This window comes from Podarcis cretensis (assembly GCF_951804945.1).
Source record: "Podarcis cretensis genome assembly, chromosome: 17".
Classification (NCBI taxonomy): Eukaryota; Metazoa; Chordata; class Lepidosauria; order Squamata; family Lacertidae; genus Podarcis; species Podarcis cretensis.
Window position 1 is genome coordinate 9799821 of NC_137187.1, and position 25470 is coordinate 9825290.

A 25470-nucleotide genomic window follows, 5' to 3' on the forward strand; every position below is an offset into this window, starting at 1 on the left:
AGCTTATTTGGGTGAAAATTCATAGACCCCAAAACCTACTTAATTTGCACTTCCTGAAACAATATTTGAACTGATGAAACAGAGCTACCTTTGAAATTTTTGTACTTGTTCACCTAATTGGGCATGAGCGAACCTGGAAGCCAAGCCCGGTGCATAATTAATCTAGTGTACACATTTCAGAATACAGTGGTACCTCAGGTTAAGTACTTAATTCGTTCCGGAGGTCTGTTCTTAACCTGAAACTGTTCTTAACCTGAAGCACCACTTTAGCTAATGGGGCCTCCAGCTGCTGCCACGCCGCCGAAGCATGATTTCTGTTCTCATCCTGAAGCAAAATTCTTAACCTGAAGCACTATTTCTGGGTTAGCAGAGTCTGTAACCTGAAGCGTATGTAACCTGAGGTACCACTGTAGTTGTTTTGCAATGATCTTGTTTACCAACCCAGTTTTGCAAACTGGAGTGAGGTAGGAAAGGGGATCCGCAAATCACTAGAGTTTATTGGTTGGGCAAATAATTTTTCTACATGTGCCCACAAGTTTGAAATTCCATTTGCTTTAAAATAACTATTTTCCCCCTTCAAGGTGTCTCCCACATTGATTAGTTGGACTGTGTGCTCACCACGGTGTTGCCCTCGACTCCAGCCAGTTTGAATGGAGTGAGGCCTTCGTGGTTTTGGATCAAGTCGAAAGGTCCCAGGCCAGCCTCTCGTTTGTCGTAGGCAAGCAGCAGACTGTACATCTGGCAGGCAAAGGTCCTGTTGGGTTGAAGTACCAGGACATGAAGAACAGTGTTACCTGAAATGGAAACAGCATAAGAGAACCATATTCAGGGAATAGAAGTTACAAAACACAGCAGTTGAGTGGTAATGCTTACTGTGCTAATATCAGATTATTTAGTAAAGTGAAAGCTCTGCTCAGGAGTGATCAGTAGATCTAAACCAATGGAAGTACCGTATTTTTCGATCTATAAGACGCACCAGACCATAAGACGCATCTAGTTTTTGGAGAAGGAAAACAAGAAAAAAAATATTCTGAATCCCAGAAGCCAGAACAGCAAAAGGGATCGCTACGCAGCGAAAGCAGCAATCCCTCTTGCTGTTCTGGCTTCTGGGATAGCTGTGCAGCCTGCATTCGCTCCATAAGACGCACACACATTTCCCCTTACTTTTTAGGAGGGAAAAGGTGAGTCTTATAGAGCAAAAAATACGGTATTTGATTAAATCAATGTTAAACTGATGGGGCCAATTTTAAAGATTATGGTTGAGCACTGAGCACCAGCTGGCATTTTTTTTTTGAGACTATTTCAGCTGTGGTATGTCACAGGCAATGAAAAATAATGCATTAAAAATGTCCTTTTTAAGAAAGAATAGAAACTAGAATTAAAATTGTAAAGAAAAATCCACTTCATAAACAAGAAAAATTTCACCTGTATCATCCTTTGTCTAATAATGGGCTATTGGTCATTCGTCACACATTTGTAATTGGTTCAGTGATCGGGCAAATATACACATATAAAATTACCACCCCCTCAGTATATGAACACTTTTGTGATGTGTTGCTTTATTTTATTTATTTAATTACATTTCTATTCTGCTCTTCATCCAAGACTCATAGGGCAGTTTACATTATTAAAACACAAAAATACAAAACATAGTAACAAACGAAAACAATCCCCCCCCCCCCAGTTTAAAATGTCACAGATGGTTTAATCAGCTTAAGGCTAATTAGTATTGAGGGGCTGGTAAAGGTAAAGGTAAAGGTACCCCTGCCCGTACGGGCCAGTCTTGACAGACTCTGGGGTTGTGCGCCCATCTCACTTAAGAGGCCAGGGGCCAGCGCTGTCCGGAGACACTTCCGGGTCACGTGGCCAACGTGACATCGCTGCTCTGGCGAGCCAGAGCCGCACACGGAAACGCCGTTTACCTTCCCGCTGGTAAGCGGTCCCTATTTATCTACTTGCACCTGGAGGTGCTTTCGAACTGCTAGGTTGGCAGGCGCTGGGACCGAGCAGCGGGAGCGCACCCCGCCGCAGGGATTCGAACCGCCGACCTTTCGATCGGCAAGTCCTAGGCGCTGAGGCTTTAACCCACAGCGCCACTATGTAAATATAATTGCCTGATCCATGAATCAGTTTAAAGCATGCAATCATTATAGCAACGCATGTCTTAATCTAATAACAACCTTCTTTCTTAGACAAGGAATGGTGCAGGTGTGATTTGTCCGGCTTATGGGTGTGTTTGCAGCAAGATGATATTTAATTAGATGTCTTCCTCCTCAAATTTCAACTCATTGGCTTCTACCATGGTCAACCCAGAAAAAAAATATTTGCCCTATTTTACTACAAAGAAGAAATTAATTCTCCTTCTGACTGCAGGTCTCTTACCTAGAGAATCTTGTGCCCTTATATCAGCTCCATTTTCCACCAAGAGGCTCACAATTTCCTCATTTCCTGTGCAGGCGGCAAAGGATAAAATATGCTCCCCTGAAGAGGAATACAAGGGACAAAACAGGATTAAAACAGGACCCAAGCCTTTGGAGGGGGAGGGGATATTTCTCTGAAGTTTAGTAATTAAGGCTACAACATTTGGCTGGCCCATTGGTTGAGCCAGCGTTTGACAACCTGGTGCCCTCCAGATGTTTTGACTATAGTTCCCATCACCCTCAGGAGCACCTGATGGCTGGGGATGATGGGAGTTGTGGTCCAAAACATCTGGAAGGCACCAAGTTGGCAAAGTCTGGTTAGACTAATTATTTTTTCATTCATTAATAAGGTGCCCCCTGATTAATCACACAGAAGATACAGGTGGTTACAAAAGCTGTAGGTGATGGCTGCCTTCTTAGAAGAGATATTCCTCCTTTTTCATGCAGAGAATGCCTCTTCTAAGATTGTGCCTGCTGTGGGACATTTATGCATCTGTAATGGTTCTATCTAGCAGCATGAAGGGGGGAAATCCTTATCTCAACAAAGCAGATCATTGGAGGTGTGGGTCGGGGAGGTATCAGGCTGAGATTTAAATAGTCATTCCATTTGTAATTGGGGCTGGAAGAGAATTTTGTCTAGAACAAGTTGGTTTTTATGTCTGGGACAATGTTGTCTGTCTAACTGTCTTTCTTCCTTATTCAATGCAACTGGTGTCAAGGGTGTTTTCTCTCATCACTTGGTGGCTTGTCCATATGAATTGGGCATTATTACAGCCATAGGTGTTGCACCCAACATTACTAAGAAATATATTAAGTAAAGGTAAAGGGGCCCCTGACCATTAGATCCAGTCGTGGACGACTCTGGGGTTGCGGCGCTCATCTCGCTTTATTGGCCGAGGGAGCCGGCGTACAGCTTCCGGGTCATGTGGCCAGCATGACTAAGCTGCTTCTGGCAAACCAGAGCAGCGCACGGAAACGCCGTTTACCTTCCTGCTGGAGCGATACCTATTTATCTACTTGCACTTTGACGTGCTTTCGAACTGCTAGGTTGGCAGGAGCAGGGACCGAGCAACGGGAGCTCACCCCGTTGCGGGGATTTGAATCGCCGACCTTCTGATCAGCAAGTCCTAGGCTCTGTGGTTTAACCCACAGTGCCACCCGTGTCCCTTAGGAAATCTATTGCTTGTTGCTAAATGGCAATTCTAGATGTGAAGGGCAGAGCCACTGTCTGAACTTGCTTGGGGTGCTGGTTTTGAAGAGAGGCACCAAATTGTCCTCCGCATTACAGAAGCCCGATTGACCTCCACTAGGAGTTGGGCATCAGTGCTGCTGGTCCTATGCTGTGGAACACTAGCAAACCGGAGGTTAAACTAATCCCTTTCCAGCCCTGGGAGGAGCGTGGGGAGTGTTCACACAACACATGAACGTGTCAAGACACACAGTTTGGAAAGCTCTGCTAAACCTTGTGGGGCACAACATTTCTCCTGCTACCAGAAGCAATCTTGTTCTCTAGAGCAGCCGGTGAAAAATCATACCAAAGTAGAAGAGGCTTTTGGGGTTGCGCCTGAAGAAGAGTCCTGTAGCTCGAGGAGTGGAGATGTGAGCCCCTTTCTTGACCAGACATTTCACTAGGTTTATGTTCTGATTGATCGCTGCAATGTGGAGAGGTGTTTGTCCTGCAATTCACATTAAACAAACAAAGCAAACCTTCCATTAAAGACTCACACCAGGACATTCTCTGCACCGATCCTTTGGGAGTGTTACTCTGTCAAATGCTAGCAGACTTGATTGCAACATTTTGTTTTTCGGAGCCATTAAAAAACAACATGGGTAAGTTTCAGCCAACCAGCCCTATCAACAGAATTGCATTTGTGCAAGGGGGCTTCCCCCCTTTCCTCCTCCTGAATCCCCCAAATTTGCTTGAGGAGTTAAGAGAACCCCTTGGATCAACACATGGGGTGGAGGAGAGAGGAAGATCCTTCCATCTGGCAATCTGAAATGCTTTCACAAACAGAACAATTGGAAGTGCACAACACTGAATTCCACCCCATGCTTCAGAGGATTTATTTAATGAGAAAAATAATAATGCACCTCTTTTGAATCCTGTATTTGGGATTTCCATCTCTCTCTAAAACCATTTCCGCTGCACTTCTTCTGCACTACCCTTTATCAGCTATTGCAAAAGCAAAAGAACAAACTTCCACTCATTGTCATACATGCATTTTGTCTGTTGTTATCCATTTCACATTATATGAGTTTGCAAATATTATAACTGCTCATCTTTTTCTATTCGAATTGCAATCTGCATTTTGACAGCAATTACCTTCATAGAGTTCTGACGTCATCTTTTCATTAATAAGTTCTGGAGCCAGCTCCAGGAGCACCTCTGCAGCTTCCGTGTTATCGTAGAGAGCAGCTATGTGCAGGGCTGTCTCCCCCACCGCTCCTGCACAGGACGAGGGAAACACAAATGTCACCTAAGACTGAACTGCACTTGGGGCCGAGCTAGACATCTATGCATCCAGGTGCCTAACTTGTTCACATTTAAGCCCGTGGGTGGATGAAAAGTTCTGTTTTTATAGTGAAAAGGGGACATGTTGAGAGAGTGAGTGAGCAAAGTTACATGCTCCCCTCCTCAAATTCCATTGTTTCAGACACTTTTCTCCCAACTCAAACTCTGGTAGCGGTGGGCAGAAAGAAGAGTGTCTGTAAGTCAGGGATAGTCAATGTGGTGTTCATCAGATGTTGTGGGACTACAACTTCCATCATGCCTTCCCCTTTGGACTACAACTTCCATCATCCATGACCTTTGGTCATGCTTTCTGGAGCTGTAATCCAGTATCATTTGGAGGGCACCACATTGGCTACGTCTCGTTTGTGACAGGCAGAGGACAAGGGACGGTTCAGTCCCCCCCCCGCACATATGTCCCCTTTTGTTATGAAAATTAGACTCTCTGACCCTCACTTTGTGAACGTGGTGGCCATGTGACCAAAAAAGGGGAGGCTGCTTCCCCTATCCCTCTAGCATGGCTTGTAACTATAAATAAAGATAAGGAATGTATCCAAGTGATATGGGGTATTTGAGAAGTGGCTCGCCTTAGGACACCAGCCTAGATAGTACAAACTAGGCTGCAGTACCAATTCCATTGGACAGAACCAAAGCTAAAACATTGCAGGTGCTTGGACTAGATGACCCTCATGGTCCCTTCCAACTCTAAAATTATTTGATTCTATGATAGGTCAAGGCAATTTAGTTTAATGTGGCTCTTCAGTGGACCATGCACCGCTCTCATTGGTAGGGGTCTAGGATAAGCAAAGGTAAAGATAAAGGGTCCATTAGGTCCAGTCGTGACCGACTCTGGGGTTGTGGCGCTCATCTCACTTTATTGGCCAAGGGAGCCGGCGTACAGCTTCTGGGTCATGTGGCCAGCATGACTAAGCCGCTTCTGGCAAACCAGAGCAGCGCATGGAAACGCCATTTACCTTCCCGCCAGAGTGGTACCTATTTATCTACATGCACTTCGATGTGCTTTCAAACTGCTAGGTTGGCAGGAGCAGGGACCGAGCAACAGGAGCTCACCCCGTTGCATGGATTCGAACCGCCAACCTTCTGATTGGCAAGCCCCAGGCTCTGTGGTTTAACCCACAGCACCACCCACATCCCCTAGGACAAGTACCTCTTTGCAAAATGTCACAGGAACCATCCGAGATCAATTTCCTGATGAGCTGGACATTGTTCTCCTTGGCAGCCAGGAGGAGTGGAGTCTCCCAGATCCTTCAGGTGACAGAAAGAAAGAAGAAAAAAACTATTCACATTTTGCTCCAGTGAGAAATTAGCTCTTGAAGTTCAAGACTCCTTATGGGGGCTGACAGCATATGCTCTCTTCACAAGGATGGGAGGAAAGGGTGTGAAAGGGAAGGAACAACAACAATAATAGGTATGATCCTGTGGTGTTTGCAGAAATCCAGAATCTGTCAAATGAGAGGAGCAAAAAACAACAATCCGTACGGCAAATGAAGAGCCTTATCAGGTTCTGCAGTATTTATCTGAGGCCACAGAGGGGCAGTACAGAGGCAGAAGAAAGATGCAGTTTCAACACAGTTTTATGGCTGCAATTAGTCTTTTGCCACAAACACAGCACTCTAGAAACTAGTAAAAGTATTATGGGGTTGGCTTTCATTGGCCTAGTTTGTCAAAATAAGGAAAACCTCAAATGCGCCTAACCAGGGTTGTTATGCTGCAAGAGTCATTTTTTTCAGCAGTTGTGTGGTCAGTCATTGTGATATGCACTACAATTTAGTAGCCACTTTATATAAGCAGCAACAGGGTGCCCTTTACCCTGATGGAATTATAGCTACTCTGCTATTGAACATACTTCCCCAGGCTTTCTTCTTCTGATTCCGAATGCAAGGAACAAAAGTCTTCATGAGTTTATGCAACTTGGGAGGAATTCCACCGGCCAGCCATCCTCATGCCATACAATTCCACAAGCAGCAAGTGCAGGGATATCAGGCAACTGGCTCTAACTAGCTTTAAAATCTCTGCAGAAGAGGGTCAAGGATTGTCAACAAGATCAAGACCTTTAAACCCATGGAATGGCTTTGGAGAGGGTTGGAGGAAGACCAGAGAAACCCCTGCTTCACCCCACTACAAGAGAGAAGGATCCACCTTCCTGTACAAACAACAGGGGGGAAATGAGCAAACACAATCGGCGTCCATTCCTAGGGGTTCCAACACCCTGAGGATACAGTGGTACCTCGGTTTTCAAACAGCTTAGTTCACGAACAACTTGGAACCCGAACGCTGCAAAACCGGAAGTAGGTGTTCCGGTTTTTGAACTTTTCTCAGAAGCCGAACATGTTCCGTTTTGAGCCCCCCCTGTGTTTCCTATTGCACTGCTAATTTGCGTTCCCCCATTGTAATTCAAGCCTTCTGTTTCCAATTGCAATGTTCTAAGGTGATATTTGGAGCTTATATTTGGTGCTTTTGTTTTTTCTGTTTATTTTGCGTTTTTTTGTTTCGAGGCTTTTTCAGTTAATTTGTTTTTGTGACTGTGTGGATCCCTGTTCAGCTACTGACTGACTGATTGTGTGACTGCATAAATCAATAAAATCCCCCACCCAAACAATGACTATCATCAGTGCAAGTAAGGAAAAATAATAATTTTAATTTTTATCATCTACAATGCTGTTTTATTTATTTTATAGTACAGTACATTGATTATTGCTTTCATTTTATGGATCAATAGTCTGGTTAGATAGTAAAATTCATGTTAAATTGCTGTTTTAGAGGTGTTTTTAAAAGTCTGGAACGGATTAATCCATTTTGCATTACTTTCTATGGGAAAGCACACCTTGGTTTTGGAACACTTTGGTTTTGGAACAGACTTCCGGAACGGATTAAGTTTGAGAACCAATGTACCACTCTATTAGAGAAGCCCTGAGAGTTAATAGTTTACAGCCATTCTGCTTTCTGGATAATAAATAAATGAAGTATACACATACCAAAATCATGGGTGTTATGGCCTCTTGTGGCGCTGTGGTCTAAACCACTGAGCCTCTTGGGCTTGCCAATCAGAGGTTCGGTGGTTCAAATCCCTGTGATGGGGTGAGCTCCCATTGCTCAGTCCCAGCTCCTGCCAACCTTGCAGTTCAAAAGCACGCCAAAAAGTGCAAGTAGATAAATATGTACCGGTCCGGCGGGAAGGTAAACGGCACTTTCGTGTGCTGATCTGGTTTCACCAAAAGCAGCTTAGTCATGCTGGCCACATGACCTGGAAAAACTGTCTGCGGACAAACACCAGCTCCCTCGGCCTGTAAAGCGAGATGAGCGCAGCAACCCCAGAGTCGTCCACGACTGGACTTAACTGTCAAGGGTCCTTTACCTTTAATGACAAGACAGAGCTGGTCTAGTCTCCTTCAGACCTTTCCCCAAATGTATTATGGTCACGAACAAAGCACTTCCCTTTAAAAGCAAGCCGTTTTCAAGTAATAACATTTATCATCTTAAACAGCACTTTCAGATGGAGTGTTTTGCATACATTATCTCACAGTGACCTTTACGGCAACCCTGTGGCATTATTAGTATTATTATCACCCTTATATTACATGAGTGGTTTGACTAAGACCATTTAATGATCTCTTGAAGACAAGGGGAGGATGCAGCCCCCTAAAATCCACTCAATCTCTTAGCCACAAGAGCAGCTGAAATCCCTTTGTAGCATTGGGCAAGTCATTGCTTGCAATCCTACACACGCAACTTGGGGATAAGCTTATTTTTTTAAAAAAACTTAGCAGGAATTTCATAACTCACCATTCTGAGCCATGGACAACATTTCAATAAACTCTTATTCCTAAGATTTGCCTTGACTGTTAATTAAATGCTCTCTGAGAGTTTAAATGGTGGCCAAGTAAATGCTTATATACATAGTTGGTGTGATAGGAAGTAGTCCCAAAATTCCCCCCACAGAAAATTGCTGAGGGTCTTAAAAAGGTAAAGGGACCCCTGACCATTAGGTCCAGTTGTGACCGACTCTGGGGTTGCGGCGCTCATCTCACTTTATTGGCCGAGGGAGCTGGCGTACAGCTTCTGGGTCATGTGGCCAGCATGACTAAGCCGCTTCTGGCAAACCAGAGCAGCGCACAGAAATGCCGTTTACCTTCCCGCCAGAGTGGTACCTATTTATCTACTTGCACTTTGACGTACTTTCGAACCGCTAGGTTGGCAGGAGCAGGGACTGAGCAACGGGAGCTCACCCCGTCGCGGGGATTCAAACAGCCGACCTTCTGATCAGCAAGTCCTAGGCTCTGTGGTTTAACCCACAGCGCCACCCGTGTCCCCAGCTGAGGGTCTTAGTGGGCCACTTAATGATTTTTCTGCCTGTTGTAATAATTGAAATGCACTGTGCTAGATGCTGCATGATTTTTAATGGTTGTTGGGTTTGTTTGTTTTTACAGACATGCCAAAGACCAGCTGAATAAAGCTCTCAGATCACTGGTGGCCTGTGGACCACTGTTTGGGAAAGTCTGTTGAAGCTGATGCATGAGTACTTGTGGATAGCTCACTTGGTTAGAGCATGGTGCTGGTAATGCCAAGGTCGCAGGTTTGATTCCCTTATGGGACAGCTGCATATCCCTGCATTGCTGGGGGTTAGACTAGATGATCCTCAGGGTCCCTTCCAACTCTACTATTCTATGATCATCTATTTTTCTTCCAGTCAACAAAACAACTGCGGCAAAGAAAGCCACAAAAGCACAATTCTTTTACAAGGCAAGAGAAAAGAAATAGAAAATAGTAAGTGATCCTCGTTTTCACTTTCCCAAAAAGTCTTTGAAGGGTTTGTTGCAACAGAATGCTACAACCGTTGCTACAACAGTTTCTGCATCAGTATAGATAATAAAGCCAAGAAAACAACATAACCAGTGTTTGCTTTCCAGCAATAGCATTGTAAAGGACAGTGACTGGGTTTGGTTACAGGGAATTCACAGTAAAAAAGAAATCTAGGAAAATTTTATCAGCATCGGCCTTATATGGCTTTAGAAAAGGTAAATTCCAAGTTTCGTGTTATTCTGAATGTTGCAATGCAATTCATGGTTATTCAAACTTAGCAAAATATGCATTTAAATAGAATATTCAGGGGAGGGGCATTTAAATATTATTTTGAGGGAAAATATACGTTCCTAGCATGTATTAAAATACATACCTCAGAGTACTTACAACAAAAATATTTTTAACATGTAAATTATGTTACATGAAACAAAGATAGAATCAACTACACCCCCCCCCAATTTGGAGATAAACAAGAGTAATGGCCTTTTTTTCACCAAGAAGCCCCCCACTTTGACAATGTAACAGATGTGTGCATATCACAGAACAAAGAATTTGCTCGTTTTTGTTAATAACCTTATCCTGTGAATATCTGTCCAGAATATTTGCATCATCGTTGTCTAAAGGACTGCATTTGTTCATTGTTCGTTATTTCTACCCATCAATGCATTAAAATCCACACACCAACAAAACCTCTGATCTGGTTCTAAATTTATGCAAATCTGTTCCGACTTTATGATTTATTAATTTAGGAGGGTGGTATAAACATTTAAACAGATAATTGGTCTAACCTCCAGGAGTATTTACTATTGCAGCTTGAATATTGTGTATTTAGGTATTTCATTCTTTGTTGAATAAATAGACTGATAGCCCACTGGGCAGGGCTTGTATCATAACTTGTGTCGTGCCACACCTTGTTTTGGGGGTACATCGCTAATAATGAGCATTATTATTATTATTTTAAATCTTGAGGAAATCACAGGGATTACTTGGATTAGTGGAAAGTAGACAAGACACAACCCTGAAGGATCATAGTTCATAACAGATACCTTTGCCGTCATACATTATTTTTAAGCAACTACTTGATGGGGTACGGTGAGGGAATTATGTCTCAGTTAAAATAACCAGGACCCCAAGTCAACAGTGGAGTTAGAAGCTCTGCAGTTCATAACAGAACCAACACACTAACTATTAGGATGTTCTACCTTAAAGTTTCTGCATATACTGAGTGAAGACTTGCTCTGCATATTCAGAAGCATCAGCTGGCTCCTTGTTGAGTTTCCTGGCACCAGACCAGACAAACTCTTTGGCACCATCATATAAATAACTGTAAACCAGGATTTTATTATACAATGTAGCACTCTTCCTGGAGTAATTAAAATCACTTGTCTGCAAATGCCAAAAGCCAAGTGAAACAAATCAGAGAAGCAAAAAACAAACTTTTGACATCATAGGCAAGCAGTGCAGTTATGGCTCCCTAAGCCACACCTACAACCTGACAGTGGGGTAGTAGCTGTGTTGTTAACATGAAGCCTACACCAGTTTCTTCCACCAAGAAAGCAAATAAATAAATAAACTGCACTTTGCCAGTACAGAAAAAGGAACGTCTTAAGTTCCCCAAGGCTTGGACGGCAGAGCCTGGTGATGCTCTGTGGTTTCTTTGCTCATTTATTTACTTTAAGAGAGTTTTCAAGCATCTCCTTCTGTTCAGGAATAGGGTATCTGCATCCTCCCAAATGTGTTTCTGTGCCCCTATAAATGGCAGCTCATGTTGGGAAGCAGGAGAACCGGCAACAGAGTTAAGTGCTGCTACTACACGTTTCAGAAGATAACTCAAGGCGGGGATGCCATCTTCAGCGGCAGCCCTGTGTCTCGATATGTAGTTGTCCAAATAACACGTAGTTCGAAACCAGGTTATCTCCTAGAGCTATTTGCAAAATGCTACATGAAGCGGTTCCGGTTTCAGGTTTATTCTGGACAAGTAAACCAGTAGGCAAGTCTCGGAGGAGACCCTTCTGCTTCAGTCTGGAATGAAAAGCCTAACTGGAGCAACGTGATTCTGGTTGGAGAGTGTCCCTGGGAAAGAGGAGAGGAATTTTTGCCAGTCAGCGAGGTGCTGGCCATCAAACAGGAACCCTTGTCAGTTTCTGTAATTAGTAACTCATCAATACAATGGCATTTATTTATTTATTTATTTATTTATTTCAGGTTTTATGGCGATGCTAATAATCATTGACCTATTTATTCACTTTCACGGTGCTTTTGAAATGCCTGCAGGATAAGCAGTCTTTGGGGACATTTGAGAAACCAGGGTTGTCCCTAAACTGCAAGTTTGGGCTGTTTAGATCTCCTGTAAGGCCTGCTTTCCCGTAAGGAAACTTGTGAGTCGAAGATAACATGACACACAGAACTAGCGATGATTCATTTGTGGGCTGAAACTCTGTGATCGTTGGGTCTTCCTTAAAAGATGACATTCCATAGATGGGCTCCTGCCATGAAACCCAAGCAGTGGGCTTGGGGTTTGTCTCTCCCAGATAAACCAGGAGAGGTAAGCCTAGATCAGGCATCCCCAACCTTTGGACTTCCTGATATTTTGGACTACAATTCCCATCATCCCTGACCACTGGTCCTGTTAGCTAGGGATCATGGGAGTTGTAGACCAAAACATCTGGAGGGCCGCAGGTTGCGGATGCCTGGCCTAGATTAAACCTTGGCTGAAGCTTGTCATTTGCCTGGAGTGGGATAAACCACAGGCCTGGGTTCAGATGTATGCTTGACTTTTTATTTTCTCAGACATGGTGAGCTGGGCCTGTGTTTGTGAGTCTGTACTGCAGAAATGCATGGTGGTTGCCAGAATACGGCTAATTTCTCCCTCATTCTAAAATTAACCGCCTTTCGCCAGCATTGTTCTTCCAGACTCAGTGGATTGGTTTACGGGACACACTAAGCCAAACCTTGTTTTAGCTGGGAGCAGCATGGCAGTGAAAAGGTTTGGAGAGAAGCAACATGGATGCAAGCTCCTCTCCATGTGTCCGAACTCTCGCGCAAGTCATGTGAACCAGGCACATGCCTTTCACACGGGGGAGAGTAACTGGGAGGAACAATAAATACATCTTGAAAACTGAAGGTGAAAGAGGTCAGTCTTGGCCCTGGAGATCACTTAGAACAGGAACTGATGAACCTGTGGCTCTCCAGAACTTGTTGGGATTCCCAAGCTCCCACTGGCTGTAGTGGTTGGTGCTGATGGGAGTCAGGAACCCAGGCTTGCAGTTTCAATCACCTAGGGAAGCCATCAGTTGCAAACCACAGAACAGACCCTTGGTTACAGCTTGCTTTGTCAGAAGAGAGAGTTAAGCCATGAGCTCAGGACTGGATGACAAACTAAGCCAAACAACAGCTTAGCAAAGCACAGCAACAAGACCACCAGGGAGGAACAAAGCAGCCATGGTCTCCTCTCTGGGTATCCCACACATTTGCATGCTAAGCAGGGGTATGGGCTAGTGTTACGTGTGAACCGAACCAGGTAATTGATGACTGCAATATTCTCAAGTCCATAGCTCTTGTCCACTGATCAATGTAATTTACCTTCCCCAGCTTTCACAGACAAAAGGCTACCACAAAATAAACACCTACCGTGCATTACCAAGAGCAGTCACCAGTTTTTATCCACTTCTAATTAACAATGGGAGATAAACTGTATTCATCGGCTTACAGATGAAAGGTTCTCCCTATCCCTTTGTAAATCACCAGGATGACCCTGCTCTAAAGCATAAAACAGTTGGTTTTGTGCTTACAAAAATCACAGGGATCTTTATTTTAATTGCTTTGTAAACTCTTCAAATGGAAAAAAAATAGATATGGGTGAGACTAAAGAGAACCAACCACACCCCAAATCCTTGTAAACTAACACAAATACGTGGCATTGCCAAGATAGGCAACTGAGAATAAGACTTTGAGGAACGCAATGATTTTTTTATGGCCACATGTATGGAATTGACTGCTCTAGGCTTTGTGTTGGGGAGCTTATTCCGAACTCCCAGCCATGCAACCCACATTCCAGCCCACACTATATAAATTTAATTTAATAGTTTCATGTCTTTAGTCTGGTCAACACATGCAGCAGAATGGGGTGAAATAATTCTGGAGTGATAGGATGGACTATCACTTGAGCCTATAAGTGGAGGAATTACATTTTTTTAAACCTCCCCTGTTTTTCAAATTTCCTGGAAATAAAAAACCAGCACAAACAGGCAAGATGTTGGCTAGAACCTCTCACTCTGCTGCTAGACTGCTGTTTGCAGGGAGGTGGGGTTTTTTGGGGGGAGGGGTGTATTTAAAATTGGTATCCCCCACATACAGTATAAATGAATACAGACCATTCTACTAACTTATCATCCTGCCATTTAATTATACAGTGGGCGCTGCTCTGGTTTTGCCAGAAGCGGCTTAGTCATGCTGGCCACATGACCCGGGAAAACTGTCTGTGGACAAACGTTGGCTCCCTCAGCCAGTAAAGCGAGATGAGTGCAGCAACCCCAGTCATTGACTTAACTGTCAGGGGTCCTTTACCTTTACCTCTACTTACGTGCACCCCTGGTTACGGATCCTTTGGGATACGCACGCAGCAAACCTGGAAGTATTTTCCCGGGTTTTACCTTGCGCATGCACAGAAGCTCTCTACTGCACCGCGCACATGCGCAGAACAGGCACCTCTGGTTGTGAAAACCTTGGGATCCAACCGGAGCTCCAGAACTGATCCCGTCCACAACCGGAGGTACCACTGTATTAGACTAATGTCACACTGTTTTAAACATCCATAGACTTCTATTACAAACAATTATATCCTGATTCTAAACACACATAAAATCTTCCAAGTGTGGTTGTGCATAGAAACAGCAGCCGTAAATAATGATCAGGAATAAGTCTCCTTGAATGAGACTTACTTCTGAGTCGACATGGTTGAAATCAAACTGAAAACTGAAGAGGTACAGAATATTATAGGCACCACCACCCTGTAAGCAAAAATAAGTTGAATCGTTGACTCTTCTTCCTTATTAAAGCTATGTACAGTGATAGCAAATTGCAGGTTAGATGTGGGTTGCAGGACCAACTTTCAGGTTGTATTGAGATGGCTAGGGGAGGATGACAGGGCTGTATTTTTGCACCCACAGCCTTTTCCTAAATGATTTAGTCTAATGAACCCAGATGGTCATCTCCCAAAAAGAGGTACCAGAAAGACCCCTCTTTTGCTATATGTAGATGATGCGGCCATCCTCTCTTGTTCCAGACCTGGCTTGAAATACCAACAAATGAAGTTCTCAGATTACTGTTCTGTATACGGGTTATCCATCAACTATGAGAAATCAAAAATTTTCGTTTTTGAGAAAAGATATTCTCCTTGCAAATGGCCGCAATCTAGAGCTGACTAAATGCTTCCAGTACCTAGGGCTCTTGTTTCACCACACAATGCCACTGGCAGACTATCTGTCAGAAGGCGGAAATGAGCAACCTTGCTATACTCCATTTAGTTTTCACGAAAGGTGGTCACTATGTTCCATCAGCCATAAGGGTCTTTGACGCGAAATCTGTTTCCCAACTCCTTTATTTTTCAGACGTCTGGTACAATGGTCTGTTTCCTAAGTTAGATGAGTTCCAGGCTAAGTTCCTTCAGTCCCTACTTCAAACTGTGTCCCTAATTCAATTCTATTGCTGGAAACAGGTGAATGCCCACTTTCCACCAAAGTGTGGTGGGCTGCCTTGAAACACTAGCTAAAGATCTCAGTATTTGGCCTGGGGAAGGGATCACTTTTTCATCTAACCAATGAGGAGTCTATCAGCTCATGGTCAAAAACTATGGCCCAAAAAGCCTCCTCAGTTGGTCTTTCACCATCCTTTTTACATCATCTGGACTACAGTATTTCCCTTAAATCCCTGTGGAAGTGGATATGGGATATTTCATACAGCAATATTCACTCTAGATCTTATGTAACGTCTGTACCATTTGCATCTGGAATCTGCTATAGCCATGACTTTCAGTTACCATTGTATTTCATGAATCTGTCTGTACCTAACTACCGCCAATTGTTCTCCAAAGCCAGACTAAATGTATTTCCATCAGAAATACTAAACAGCAGACTGTCTGGTATCCCTTATCAGAACAGGCTCTGCTTATGCTCTCAGGGTCTTGACTCTATGAAGCATATCCTACTACACTGTGAGCAGTTCAAACAAGCCAGGGATCAATTAATTAAACCCCTATTGGTAAACTTAACTGGAAAATCCAAAACCTTCTACCTTAAGTACCTCCTTGGAGATATGTCAGATTATACTACCCTGGCCGTGGCTAAGTTCCTCTCAAAAGTAGTAAGAAATAGAAACCTACATGCTCTGGATAAAACATAGTGACTGCCTTGGAATCCTTTCCCTGTATTTCTGCTTTATTCTGCTTTTGAAAATGTTTTTGTGGTTCTTTGGACCGAAATAAAGACTGTGTGTATGTACTTACATAATAGGTTTCATTACTACAGCTCAAGCGCAAAAGATAGAGAACATAATAACCTCCTTGCTGGTTCAAACTACTTCAGTCCTGTATCCTGTCTCTGGCAGAACACAATTCCAGGCACATCTGGGAAAACAGATACCCAAGATGCTGATAAAAATCTCTCCTCCCCTGGCACTCATGTTGATTGGGAATGGTCTTCAGATTTCTCTCTAGAGTGATTCAGATGAAGTAATATTTCTAAGGAGTACATTTCACTTTCTTGCAATAACTCCATTGCTATACCACTCTTGGCTTTTGAGTCAATACAGGCAATATATAGAGCTATTGGGGGGTGGCATTAAGTTCAGGTTCTAAAAAAACTTAGCTGCAATCTTTGTGTTAAGAAAATTCACTCATCAAGGCATAAAGTAAGTAGTCAAGGTGCTTTTAGTGTCACTTGTGAACAGGACTAGGCCAAGGTATTTTTATCCCTAAAGAGGAGTTTACTCAAACTGGCACTCCAAGCCCTCAGTAACTCAAGAGAGTGCAATACTGTGGGCAGTTCTCCTGCAAAAGCCTCATGGAAATGAGCACAGGCTGTGCAAGAGAATGGCCTAGTAATGAGCTAAACCTATTTATCTCCAACTCAACTGCTCTTAATAATACCCAAAACCTGACACAGCCACCTCAGCTTGCTTCATGATAAATGGCTGTCTTTGCCTTTTGAAAATGCCCTTAAGAAATGCACTCTTAGCATTGGAAGCAAAAACACTCTCACAGGAAGGCCAAGGCTGTTCACCATTTTCTTACAAGAAATCTCTGGCATCACTGCAAAGTATCAGTTCATTTTTTGCACAGCCCTGAACAAAACCAGCAACATCTGCACCCCATCCTTTCCCATTAAGCTGAAGTCTCTTCGGCCTATTGAAACATGGTGATGAAAAATTAAGGAATGTTAGAAAGATGTTGGAATAAAACTATGGTTTTAGCAGAAGATATAAAGGATTAAGCAAAAATGAATTGGTGAAAGAAGAGAATGTAAAATCACAGTATATTAAGATAAATTATTAAGATAAAAACAAAGTTGGAAAGGATTTGCTGAAATATCTAACTGAATTAGAATACAAAAATGGGAGGTGTAAGGAGGTCAAGGAAGTAAGCGAATGAAGGCAAGTGATGTAAAGGTTTGACTTGTTTTTTTTTCTTTTCTGTTTTTGGATGATGTTTGTTTCTTATGTATTGTTCTTTCTTTTTCTTTTTTGATTGTTCTGTTTTGACTTATATTTTTTCTTTTGTTTTTTCTGTAACCTTTAAAAAAAATCCTAAGAAAAAAATTATTCAAAAAAACAAAAAAAAAAACGAAACATGATGATGAAAACCTTTTAGGAAGGTGCGAAAAGCAACCTCAGGCAATCAATTTTCAGCAGCATGAGACGGCCAGCTGTTGAATTGATAATCAAGTCTTCTTTACAAACAAATTTTCAAGACACCTTGAGGATATGTGGTCCTTACACTTTGATAAAACAGAATGGTTTATGAGTACCAAACAGATCAACAAAGATGCTTGAGAGGAAACATCTTGAATAACTGCATACCTACTCGGAACAACACACATCTGTTTGTGCAACATATGTTTTTGACCAGGTGCATATTGCTGGATTGAGGTGGTTTGCATTTCGATATTCTATCTCAGGTGCAAACATAGTCTCGGGTCATCCTTGGTTGGGTAAAGAAATTATGAATGAGGCACAACTAATGTGAAGGGGGATGAAAGAGAAGCGGGTTCTGTTAAACGCTCAGCCTCTTTAAAAACAATAGGCAGGAAAAATAGACATGTTCTAGTAGCCCCTATTGATTAGGGCATTCTCTGATTTTCTGTTACAGATAGGTAGCCGTGTTGGTCTGCCATATTCAAAACAAAAAGTTCCTTCCAGTAGCACCTTAAAGACCAACTAAGTTAGTTCTAGGTATGAGCTTTCGTGTGCATGCACATGAAAGCTCATACCTAGAACTAACTTAGTTGGTCTTTAAGGTGCTACTGGAAGGAATTTTTTGTTCTGATTTTCTGATAGCTGTTCCCAGTAAATTATTGTCTCTATTTTGCCTTTTGGAGTGATTTGAGGGAATGCATTTCCAAAACTTTATCACTCTATATTGAAAGAATTGCCAACTCTTTAGAAGCTAAACCTCCAAAGTAGGCGCAAACACATATTGATGCTAGTACATGAAAATGCAGCTTCCACACATAGAGGCAACATGAAAGTGCTGCATCCTTCCCACCAACCCCTAACTTGTTATCCAGAGAGTAAAATGTGTTTTGAGTTGGAAACAGCTCTTCTGTAACAAGCACAACCAGATCTCTTGTAGGAGCAAACTTTCTTAGGTCATTAAGTTGTTGTTTTCAAAGAGAAACTGTTATGATTGGTGCAGTAATGCACCCTCTACCAGAAGCCAGTGCCAGCCAGCAATTCACAGGAGATTAAGAACCTCAGGCAATGCACAGGAGACACAAAAAACAAAACCCCTCAGGCAGTTATATTTGGTGTGAGAACTGATTGTGTTACAAGTACATGAGTGAGCTGACTTCCATCTAAGGAATGCTGTGCAGTATAATCTGTGAAGCACGGCTTTTCTCCTGAGGCCAGACGAGGGAGGGCTGTAAGGGGACGGGGATCTTCAGATCCCCCCCCCCCCACAATAGCTATTTGTCAAGAACACCTGTGTCTCTGCCCAACTCAATACACTATGTATTCAATGCAATACAACAGGTTCTATTAAATGAAGTTTATTAAGTGGGTCCAAATACTACGTGTGTTACATGGCAAAAATTAGGTCAATTTATTATCCCCTGGGATAGCTCAGTCAGTACAACATGAGACACTAAATCTGAGGGTCATGGTTTTGAGCCCTGTGTTGGGCAAAAGATTCCTGCACTGCAAGAAGTTAGCTGGATGACATTCATGGTCTCTTTCCAACTCTACAATTCTGTGAGTCTATCAGACTTTGAGAAATGTGCATTATCATTATATTTGTGCTGATAACTGATAACATGAATATGGTTAGTATGAAGTGTGAATGTATCCACAATGTTATGGGTGCTAAAAACATTTCTGTTTAGACCAGCCTACCCAGATATCTAGAATGTTGATGTGTTTTGTTTTTAGTTTATTGCTGGTTTTAATTTTAAAATGTTTTAAGTAGTTGTTCTTAACTGGTTTTACCAAATTTTATCGCTTCATTCTTTTTGTAAACCACTTTGATGTGTTTTTTTACCATCAAACCTAGCAAAACAGCTCGGTCAGTGGAGCGTGAGAATCTTAATCTCTCTTAATCGTGAATTCAAATCCCACGTTGGGCAAAAAGATTCCTGCCTTGCAGGGGTTGGACTAAATGACCCTTCTGGTGCATTCCAACTCCACAATTCCATGATTCTAAGCGGTGTATAAATTTTATGAAATAATTTTTTTAAGTGGTATTAAAATGAACGGAATTGTCTCTTCTTTTTGCCATTTAACCATTAATTCTTTATCCAAGAGGGATATCTGTACCTAGAAATACATTCCTTCAACACACACACACACACACTTTTTCCTGAAGAGGGGGAAAGAGCAAAACCAGACTGATACAAACCCTAGTCTCAAGGGCATTCACACAGAACGTAAAAGGCACATGCAAGGTGCAACCCAGACTGGGACGCTATCATGTGGGAAAATGGGTTTTTAACCTGCTGCATTCCTATCTGGACCAGACACCCCACACCGATTTGCACCGGGGGGTAGATAGATACCTCCCATTTGCTCCCAGGGATCAGTGGCGTAGTGTGGGTTGTCAGCACCTGGGGCAAGGCAAGTAATTTGCGCCCCCTAACCCTAACCCCCAGATGTTGCACCCAGTGCGGCCGCCCCCCCTGCACCCCCCACACTACGCCACTGCCAGGGATGCAGCCTCCCCAAGTACCAAGGGAAGGATAGCAACCTCTGTGTTGAAAGCATTTGGGGAGGAAGAGAAACATGCCATTACAATTCACATGCCCCCTTAGGAGTGCAGTCTATTTCCATATACGAAGCAAAACGCGACGGCAGACAAACAAACACCACTCGAATGCCTTAAACATGTCGCAGCCCTCCCCATGCCCTGCTGTGCTAGCTTTCTAGCTGCAGGGCGCCAACTTAGCTGCGCCCGGGAAAGGGGTTCCCCGCCACCTCCGCGCTTCTTCCGAGGGGATGCAGCAGCCCTGGCCGCCCCTTCCCTTCCCTCCCTTGCTAGGCCGGGATATCGACTGCAGGGCGCCCGCCGCCCGCCCGCCCGCCCGCGCTCACTCACTTCTTCTGTTGCAGCAGGTGTATCTCGTCGGCGCTCCGCCGCCCGCCGCTGCCTCCCGGGCCGCCGCCGGGTCTGCAGGTGCGCCGCAGCCTCTTCCAGAAAGCGCCCAAGAGGCCGTTCTCTCCAGGCACGGGAACCCCCATGGCTCCTTCCTTCCTTCCTTCCTTCCTTCCTTCCTTCCTTCCTTCCTTCCTTCTCCTTGGCAGCGCCACAAATAAGAAGAATAAAAAAAGCTGCCGCCTCAGAGGAATCCGGCGCCGGGGAGTCTTGCCGCCTTTTGCCCACTCGCTTTGCCCTCGGGCGCCGCGACGGTGCGCGCCTCTCTTGAGGCAGAAAGGAGCCGAAGGGAAGCCGTGGGGGGCGCGCGGGGTTTGGAGAGGCCCTCGACCTCCACAGATAAGGACTCCCCTCGCTCAGGGAGGCGTCGAGGCGGCAGCGTCCGGAGCCGGCTTCTCCTTCGCCTCGCTCTCTCGGCTTTAGCCAGCGCGCCTCAAGTTTCCCGGCGAGACTCCGGACGGCACCTGCGCGCATTTGGGGCGGGAAAAGGGCGGCGGGAAGCCGCTTGAGGGCCAAGGTAAGATATAGCAGGCGGAGGAGGAGGAGGAGGAAGCCGGGAAGGGGCGGGCACTGGGCCCAGGAGTTGCCGGCCGGCCGGCCAGTCTTGAGGGCAGTTGCAACTTGGGCTTGGGGCTGCCTCGTGCACCCCCGGGCAGATCGGGAGGGCGCCGTCATCCGTCAGGAATGATGCCTCCCGAATAGCAGGCGGTGGGGACGCGCCCAGTGCTGGATTGACCTATAAATTTTAAAGGAAAAACAACAACTGAAGATGATGGATTTTTGGGAGCCAGCCGACCTGACGGGAAGAGTCCGTGACCAGGGGGGGGGGGGGGAGGAGCACCAAGAGGACTGGAAGAAATTTGAAGATTATTTAGCCAGATATGTTAAGATAACATAAATAGAATTACTTGCGAGTAGGCCTAGGATTTTTGGGACGCAGGTGGCGCTGTGGGTTAAAGCCTCAGCGCCTAGGACTTGCCGATCGAAAGGTCGGCGGTTCGAATCCCTGCGGCGGGGTGCGCTCCCGCTGCTCGGTCCCAGCGCCTGCCAACCTAGCAGTTCGAAAGCACCTCCGGGTGCAAGTAGATAAATAGGGACCGCTTACCAGCGGGAAGGTAAACGGCGTTTCCGTGTGCGGCTCTGGCTCGCCAGAGCAGCGATGTCACGCTGGCCACGTGACCCGGAAGTGTCTCCGGACAGCGCTGGCCCCTGGCCTCTTAAGTGAGATGGGCGCACAACCCCAGAGTCTGTCAAGACTGGCCCGTACGGGCAGGGGTACCTTTACCTTTACCTTTTAGGCCTAGGATTTAAATATGTGATGTTGTAAATTACTACATTAAAGTTAATAAGATAACATAAATAGAATTACTTGCGAGTAGGCCTAGGATTTAAATATGTGATGTTGTAAAATACTACATTAAAGTTAAAATGAAAAGAAAGAAAGATGTAAATTGACTAAGTAAATTTTATGTGAAAATAGTTTTGGAAAACTGCTGCAATGGACTATATGGTATATTGACTAAAAGGGCTCATCCTGCAATATTGTAAAAGGCCTATTCAGCTTACTAAAATACAAATATTTTGTCTTCAAACAGCATCAGCCTAGGGGATTGAGCTATCACAGAGCACAAAACTTCAAGCAACTTCTGTAATTGTTTGTTTGTGACCTGCATCAAGATGGCGATGCTCACTGGCTGCTTGTTTGCTGTTGTGTATTCTGTAATGCAGGGACGCAGGTGGCGCTGTGGGTTAAAGCCTCAGCGCCTAGGACTTGCCGATCGAAAGGTCGGCGGTTCGAATCCCTGCGGCGGGGTGCGCTCCCGCTGCTCGGTCCCAGCGCCTGCCAACCTAGCAGTTCAAAAGCACCCCCGGGTGCAAGTAGATAAATAGGGACCGCTTACCAGCGGGAAGGTAAATGGCGTTTCCGTGTGCGGCTCTGGCTCGCCAGAGCAGCGATGTCACGCTGGCCACGTGACCCGGAAGTGTCTCCGGACAGCGCTGGCCCCTGGCCTCTTAAGTGAGATGGGCGCACAACCCCAGAGTCTGTCAAGACTGGCCCGTACGGGCAGGGGTACCTTTACCTTTACCTTTACCTTATTCTGTAATGCAGTGGTTTTCAACCAGTGTGCCGTGACACCCTGGGATGCCTTGAATGATGGTCAGGGGTGCCAAGGGCAACACTGGCCTCTGTCTCTCTTTCTTCCCCTCTGATGCCCTCTCTTGTCTCTGTCTCTCAAAGGCTTGCACAGCGGTTTGTCGCAGCAGCCCTGGCTACAAGCTCCCCAGGTGAAGGGTTCCTTTTCCCAGGCTCCTATGGGGCAGTGTGAGGAGGCACCTCTCTTTGGTGCAGGGGGGGCAGTTTTGATACCAGGGGCGGCAGCAGCAGCTGCCCAGAGGACTCTCAAGGAGAGGGGATAAAATAGGAGGCTGAGGGAACACTCCACATGGGAGGGTGTTCAGAAAGTGTTGAGGGGCTGCTGGCTCTGTAAGCAAGGGGTAAAATTACTGGGCTCGTGAGCCCCACAGGGGTGCCACAGAAAGAGTGTAGTTGGTCAAGCGAGCCATGGACTCTGAAAGCCTCTGCTGTAATGCGTCCTAGGACCCACGTACCTACAGGACCACCTCTCCTGGTATGCCCCGCGGAGGACCTTAAGGTCCACAAATGACAACATTTTGGAGGTCCCAAGTCGCAAGGTGGTTAGATTGGTCTCAACTAGGGCCAGGGCCTTTTCAGCAAGACAGAGCTGTTCTGCCTAGCCTTTGGCTTGGACTCAGTATGACCCTTATGTTTCCCTCCCCTTATGGTTTTGATCTATGGGCTACTTTTAAAATGAGGCTGCATTTTAAATTGCATTTTAACCTGTATTTTAAGTTGGGGTATTTTTCCTACTATGTTTTTACTGCAATTTTACTGGTGTTAGCCGTCCTGAGCCCAGCTTTGGCCAGGGAGGGCGGGGTATAAATAAATTTTATTATTATTATTATTATTATTATTGTTGTTGTTGTTGTTGTTGTTGTTGTTGTTGTAAGATAGGGCTGGACAAGAGTGGGCTAATGAAGCTGGAGACAGCCTTAACAGCCCTAGGGAAGTAGCCAAGGTCCTTTTTTTTGCTAGGGCTCAGTTGACTGAAGCAGCCTTGCATCTCATCTCTCCCACTGGGGTAGCTGATAGAAGGGTTGCTGCAGGTGACAGGTGAAGGGCTGCCACACAGAGGCGGGCAAAGGCAGAGCTGCATACACGCTATACCTTTAAAGTACATTTCCCCCACCTCAAAGAATTCTGGTCACTCTGCCCTTTACAGAGTTAGAATTCCCAGCAACCCTTAACAAACTACAATGTCCATAATTCTTTGAGGGGGGAAATGTGTTTTGAGTGTGCTTTAAAGGTTTAGTGCAGACACAATCTTATTCTCTGCTGTCTTGACAGGCAGGACTAGATCTAATAGCTGCAAGGTAAAGGTAAAGGTAAAGGGACCCCTGACCATTAGGTCCAGTCGTGACCGACTCTGGGGTTGCTGCGCTCATCTCACTTTATTGACTGAGGGAGCCGGCGTACAGCTTCCAGGTCATGTGGCCAGCATGACTAAGCTGCTTCTGGCGAACCAGAGCAGCACATGGAAACACCGTTTACCTTCCCGCCGGAGCAGTACCTATTTATCTACTTGCACTTTGACATGCTTTTGAACTGCTAGGTTGGCAGTTGCAGGGACCGAGCAACGGGAGCTCACCCCGTCGCGGGGATTCGAACCGCCGAACTTCTGATCAGCAAGTCCTAGGCTCTGTGGTTTAACCCACAGCGCCACCCGCATCCCTCTACTGCAAATTACTGTACTCTACTGCAAGTTACAGTAGAGTAAAATCATAGACTCATAGAGCTGCAAGGGACCACGAGGGTCATCTAGTCCAACGCCCTGCAATGCAGGGGTGTTTTGCCCAACGTGGGGCTTGAAGCCATCACCCTGAGATTAAAAGCCTCATGCTCTACTGAAGTGACTGAGCTGTGAATAGTAGGAGAAAGATCTTGACATCAAACAGGCACATACTAAGTTCTGGACTTTTTCATTTTGCTTCCCATTAGCGCTTGAAGGTTTGTTGTTGGATTTTGTTTTCTCTCCGCAGGTTACGCCTTTAAGTATGACACTAGGAATCGGGGATAAGCAGCAGTGCTGGCAAAAGAGGATGGTGCTGCCACCGTTTTTTCAGAGATAACACTTGTTCATTCCAGCTGATTGCAGATGGGCCAGAGGACAACACCGGTTCAAAGCTAGATAAGGTTTTGAGATACCCATTGTAATAGGTGCCGTATAAATACCTAAGGCCAGATAGGAAGGCGGGTAAGTTCCTATGTCGCAATCTTGCAGTCCCCACCCTCCCCCTTGGGCTCTCTGGCTCCAGGAGCATTAAGGTGCTGCTCCCTGTATCTTCTGGAAGCATTGTCACATCTCTTACCTGAACAATCACAAGGTATCTAGTGTGCAAATGCTACATCTGTAGTTTAAACAGCGAAACTATGAGACAGTAAAGGTATATTGGCTGCTAGTTGATTTTAAGACAACTGATAGTAAACGTATCTCCCCTCTGTCTCCTTTTGCCTCTCTGCCACCCCGGGTGTCAGGGGATGTGTGGGGGAAAGTGCTCCAAATACAGAAAATAACAGTTCCCAGAGGGGCAGCCAGCACAAAAAAGAGTCTTGTAGCATCTTAAATGTATTATGGCACAAACCTAGGGCATACTAAATCTAGGGTGGCACAAGACGCTTGTTCATGCAGAAAGGAAAATTCAACTAAGGAAATAGCACAACCATACCCTGCAAATCTAATAGATCATGACAACAAGCACTAAACAACCTGCTACAAGATTGT

General features: G+C 44.8%; 2 protein-coding genes across 2 annotated transcripts in view; one reads left to right on the forward strand and one right to left on the reverse strand.

The window, feature by feature from the left end:
• Positions 1-20705, reverse strand: part of LOC307206285 (transient receptor potential cation channel subfamily V member 6-like) — a 35621-nt gene extending 14916 nt beyond the window's left edge. The window contains exons 1-6 of the mRNA XM_079959365.1: positions 20552-20705; positions 6098-6195; positions 4744-4866; positions 3956-4096; positions 2383-2481; positions 619-794 (exon numbers count right to left, since the gene is read on the reverse strand). Coding sequence (XP_079815491.1) covers positions 619-794; positions 2383-2481; positions 3956-4096; positions 4744-4866; positions 6098-6195; positions 20552-20694 — 780 coding nt within the window. The 5' untranslated portion in view covers positions 20695-20705. The remainder of the gene's footprint in view (positions 1-618; positions 795-2382; positions 2482-3955; positions 4097-4743; positions 4867-6097; positions 6196-20551) is intronic.
• LOC307206522 (uncharacterized protein) overlaps positions 1-25470 on the forward strand; it is a 156439-nt gene that overhangs the window by 8805 nt on the left and 122164 nt on the right. The window lies entirely within an intron of this gene.